The sequence below is a fragment of the Buceros rhinoceros genome, unplaced genomic scaffold, assembly GCF_000710305.1.
Source record: "Buceros rhinoceros silvestris isolate BGI_N320 unplaced genomic scaffold, ASM71030v1 scaffold9890, whole genome shotgun sequence".
In the NCBI taxonomy this organism is placed as follows: domain Eukaryota; kingdom Metazoa; phylum Chordata; class Aves; order Bucerotiformes; family Bucerotidae; genus Buceros; species Buceros rhinoceros.
In genome coordinates, this window is record NW_010391280.1 from 29106 (window position 1) to 34117 (window position 5012).

A 5012-nucleotide genomic window follows, 5' to 3' on the forward strand; every position below is an offset into this window, starting at 1 on the left:
TCTTCCGATTTAGATATTTATGTTCCCCTTCACAAACGACAAGAACAAGGCACCTCCAGATCAGAGGATGTTATTTTAGGATAACCAACTAACACAGGAAGGATAAATCATTCCTTGAAAGTGCTTCTACTCTGTTGACTAGAGACCGAGAGTAAATACACAACATTGCCAGGGGCCTGGGTGCACAAATAACCTTCTATTGCCCTAAGCAGTCTCACCTGGCATCTCCACACAATCCCTCTGCCCTTGGGCCCAGGAGCCCCATTTAAGCTCAGACCTGGCACCTCACTCCTTTTCTGAGCCCTCTGGGGGGAGGGATACTGGATGCTCCTGGATTGCTGCTTGGGGTTCCTGCTCATTAGCCATGGAGCTGTCTTGTTACCATTTGTCTGTGCCTGTTGTTCACCAGGCTCTCAATGAGACCCATGGCTTTCACCATTCCTCCTGCTGGGCTGCTCCTCCTGGTGTTGGCCCTGACTGTCCTGCCTTTTGTGCGGCTGCCCTGGGCTCCAGATCATCGTCCTGGGGCGCAGCGCTTCCCCTCTTGACAGGTGGTTACAGAGTAGAAGTCTGGTCTGGAGCATTTAAAGCTTAATGAGCTAATTATTACTTATCAAAAGTAAGTAATTTTTCTGTCCTTGTTTGTTGCATGTTGCTAACTCTTCAAATTGATTTAAGCATAAAAGCATTAATGTTCACATAAGCTTTTTAAAATTACAATTTTATTCTTATGACACCCCAGTGAAATGAACTGTTTGGACTCTTCTCCTGCTGTGAAACTATGCTAGGTGTTGAAAAGACCTCCTAATCTGGTTCATCAAATGGAAGTCTGACAGCTGTTTTGCTTTTTCCTAAGGATGTAGTATTATTGCCACTAGTCTTCATGGTAGTTTTCATGTTTTCAAATGCAAAAATGCTGAGGAAAGGAACACATTTCTTTTTTTTTTTCTTCTCCTTTCATAATCAGCATTCAGCATCTGCAGGCACTAAAGCCCCTCCTGCTTGCAGTGTTCTAGCTCAGGGGACCTCTCATTCAACTCATCCAAAGGCTTTGCCAGAAGGTGAAGCAGAGTCCTTCTAGACAGACTCCACGTATAGCCCAAATTCATCTACACCACACTTCATTACATGTATTAAATAGTCAAGGAGATAATTTCCTTAAAGCCAGCCTCTTCATAATATCATTCCAGTGTTAACACAGAGTGATGGGACACTCAGGAATTGATGCTGCAACCTTTGTGGATTAGCATTGGGTTTTGGATTCAAACCCCCCAAACTGAAGAAGCCTTTTTACATTTAATGTCCTTGTTTTAGCTGAGTTCTTGCAGAAGGCAAGTGAAAGTCAGCTATAAGCATTTGTCAGCCTGCTTCTATGTTTTATAACATTTGAAACCAGAGACTAGGGACATCTATTAAAGGCACCAAACCCATTCTTCTGAGGGAAGTATATTTAATAGAGACCACTTTCACCATTATTCTTTATTTCTGAATGACTCACGAAACACGGATTCCCTTCTTGGCACCTTTTGTTTTAGAGTCTCTGTGTTCTACTGCTGATAAACTTTAAAGTTAAGTCAGATAAAATTCTAACCTTTAAGAATCATAAGACCTACTTTTACTCACTTTCTGGTATGCACATTCTTGTCTGATGAGCAGCTCTATATATAAACCACTCTGATACCAATTACTTTTATAAAAGTAATTTGTTTCTTTGTCATGTAAAGTTCAATTCTCTTGGTACAGTTCAGTCCTGTTGTGTCTTATTTTAACTGGATAATAGGGGTTCTATTATAAAGATTAAAAACTTGCCTTAGAAGACATTAAAATTAGAAATCAACACAGAACTCCTGAGAATTTTTAAACTGTTCAAGAAGACAATGGCATGAAAGCATTAACTCTGTCACAGTTTGTACTCTAGAATCATTACTATGTTTACATATGACTTTGTACCAGTTTCTGAGATTTTATTGCACAAGTGACAATCTATTTTTAGAGAAGAATTTAATGTTTTACATTTGTTTAATGTAACAAGCCTGCAAAAACGTAACTAAGGAAATTTGGAAACATCCATTTATCCTAGAACAGGACCAAGAAAGGGATAGGCTGTGCATAAGCTAAGTCATAATTTTATATTTTGAGAAATGTAACTCTATAAAAATACTGAATTATATAAACAACCAAATACTGCGCATAAAACCAGCACTTGCTGCAGTCTTAAATAAACCGGTAAGTGCTATAGGATTCTCAGTCACACAGACCTGCCTGGCAGGCAAGGACAGTAAGTAGTGTCATATCCCAGGAAGTCATAAAATTAGCTTCCAACCAAGTGGTTCATTTCAGTCTTTATAATACAGGGAGTGTATTAATATTCTACTACATAATGTGTGGCTACAGTTACAACAATTATGACACCACTGGGCAGAGGTCTAGTTTGGTGTTATTTGGAGAGCTAATGATTATGTGCAATAGCTAACTGAGGAACAGCAGCCATATCATTCATTAGCTGCTGCTCTACTCTTTCTTTACAAAGTCACTGACTAGGTTTTCAAAAAGAAGGAAAATTGTTGCTACAACTGTTATCTTGATCCAGATTTCAGCTGACCAAAAACACTTAAATCAAGCCTGGGGCCTAGGGAGGTACAGGAAGGACCACACAGGATTTACTGTGTGGTAAAACCCAATGTTTTACAGTTGTGCACAAAGTCAAGAACTAGGTTTGGAGAAACAAGGAGTCAAGGAGAAAGACTATGCCTGCCTCAAGGTGAGGTAAAGCAAGATGTCTAAAGACAAAAGGCTTTTCTTCCTCTTTTAGAAAGTGAGTTAAGTTTCTGGTATCTTTTGCTGATAAGTTGTATTTTGCATATTTTAATTGTAAGAAAAAAAACAGAAACAAGTTCAAACTGTGCAAATACATCTCTTCCCCATTTAAAAAAATAAAGTATTAAGCTAAAATTACTTTTCTAGAAGTCCCATGTATGCTCATATGACTTTTGAGGCAGACAGTTGCATTCAGTGAAGGTTTTACCTGCAGAAGAAAATCAAAGAGTGCCATCTTGGACCACTCATGATGATGGATTTCAGTACAGCCCCACTCAGCTCTGGGAACTTTACCATTCTGCCAGCACTTCTGCTTCAATAGCTGCTGATATTTCCCCCAGGTTAATCTCACTGAAGAATGGGTATTATTATCTGTTGGACTTAGTGAGGAATCCCAGAGAATAACAGGACAAGCTTGACCATCTGAAAAAGGAAAACCAGATCATTGGTATAGTGCAATTCTGTCAGACTGGCTCTATCATTCTTCAGATATTGCCTAAGCATGAATAATAACACCATTTTACGGATGTGGCAGGAAAAATAGCCAGGGAGTAATAATTTTACATCCTTTGGTTAATGTGGTTAATGTTTGGTCTTATTCCACATATAAAACCACCCACCACAAGAATAGAAGAAACAAAGACATTACAAATGCCTCCAGCGTACAGAAAGCTTTCTCTGTTTCAAGCAAGAGATAAATGTACAAAATCATATACTAAACCAGACTCCTAAAAGGTGCGTAGGAAGATTAAGAGCCTGCAATGCCACTGTGAATCAATGTTGTAATTTCCCTTTGAATCCAATGACCTGGTGATGACTTACAAGAGCTGAAAACTTATGGCAAAGTACTTTTTCTCTGCATGATGGGCATAGAAACACTGCAAATCCTATACTCAAAGTGGACTTATTTTGTTATCTGTAATATTTTAGGCCTATAATGTAGGATTTCATAGCTCTCAAATGATATGTGAGAGTACTAATAACTGTGAGCTTAGTATGAATAAACACCTTGACAAGTATTTTTCTTTTACCCAGGTATAACAGGAGATCTGGTTTATATAGCTATTTTGGCCACATTCTTTAATTCTTCTGTGTAAAGGTTATTCTGTTCTTCCCTGAAATTAAGTCAAGGGCCTTAGCTTTGGTGAATTCAAGTGCTCAGAGTCAGAAGAAACCTTGGCAAAGAATTGAAAACTTGTTTTCCTAGTGTAAGGACTAATAAATACATTTCACCCGATATCAAGCAACAGGTATATCTATCTCCTTAGGAAAGCAGAACTTTCCTTTTCATTGCTGATGCAATGCTGCTGCTGCCTTAAATGGTCAAAGACTCAGGACTGACTGTGGCTTGAACGCACAATAGAACAAAGAAATCCTTTATATTTTTTGGGTGTAGACAAAAGACTGAAGTATGATGTCTTGGTACAGAGAGGAGGAACCATTTAACTGCAAAGCTGCTGTTTTACTAAATAATAAGTGTTGGAACACATATAAACCTTTAGAATGTATATATATTCATCTTGAATGTCAGTGAACATAAAGCCTACTTTGTTGCACGGTTTACCACATAGTTAAATGCAGCCTAAACTGTATCTTTGTCTTCCACATGCTCGTGAAGCCAGAGATGCATCTGAAATGAAGTTTTCAGAAATCCACGAGGGTAACAAGATCCAGGGCACCTTTTTTTCTGGTGGCAAACCATACAGAGAATAGCACATAGAAAACAGGTATCAGTGCCAATGGCATGGTGAAAGCTGCTAATGTAAATGCTTCATCTGTAAGCAGCAAGAACTGTTAAAAATAGATCTACATATAGCTGAATCAAAAAGCAACGTGTTAAAAGGATGCTGGCTGATCTAAAACAACAGATAAGAAATTATTCTTGCCCATACTTAGGAAGGAATCATCTAATATTTGCCAAGAGAGTAAGATAGGCCCCACATGCAATCAAGCCCAAGAGAAAAATAAACTTCTCCTCAAAACCAGAATGTACTCCTTCTCTCTGCCATGGCTGCACACACAACGTAGTCCTTCTCAAGCCAACCCAACGAACAGCTCCACCACCTCTTTAATTTCCCTCTCAGCTGCCCAATGTTTCCTTAGGAACACAGAAAGTCTCCTTCCATTAGGAACATAAATCTCTCTCTTTTGCTAGGATCAGTAATACTTTTATTAGCACCATGATCCACACTCTT

At 38.7% G+C, this 5012-nt stretch overlaps 1 protein-coding gene across 2 annotated transcripts in view; it reads right to left on the reverse strand.

Annotated features, from left to right (window-relative positions):
• The window catches only part of FAM198B (family with sequence similarity 198, member B), a 13069-nt gene that overhangs the window by 1591 nt on the left and 6466 nt on the right, over positions 1–5012 (reverse strand). For both annotated transcript variants that reach the window (XM_010140992.1, XM_010140999.1), the window contains one exon: positions 3026–3240. In XM_010140992.1, coding sequence (XP_010139294.1) covers positions 3026–3240 — 215 coding nt within the window. The remainder of the gene's footprint in view (positions 1–3025; positions 3241–5012) is intronic.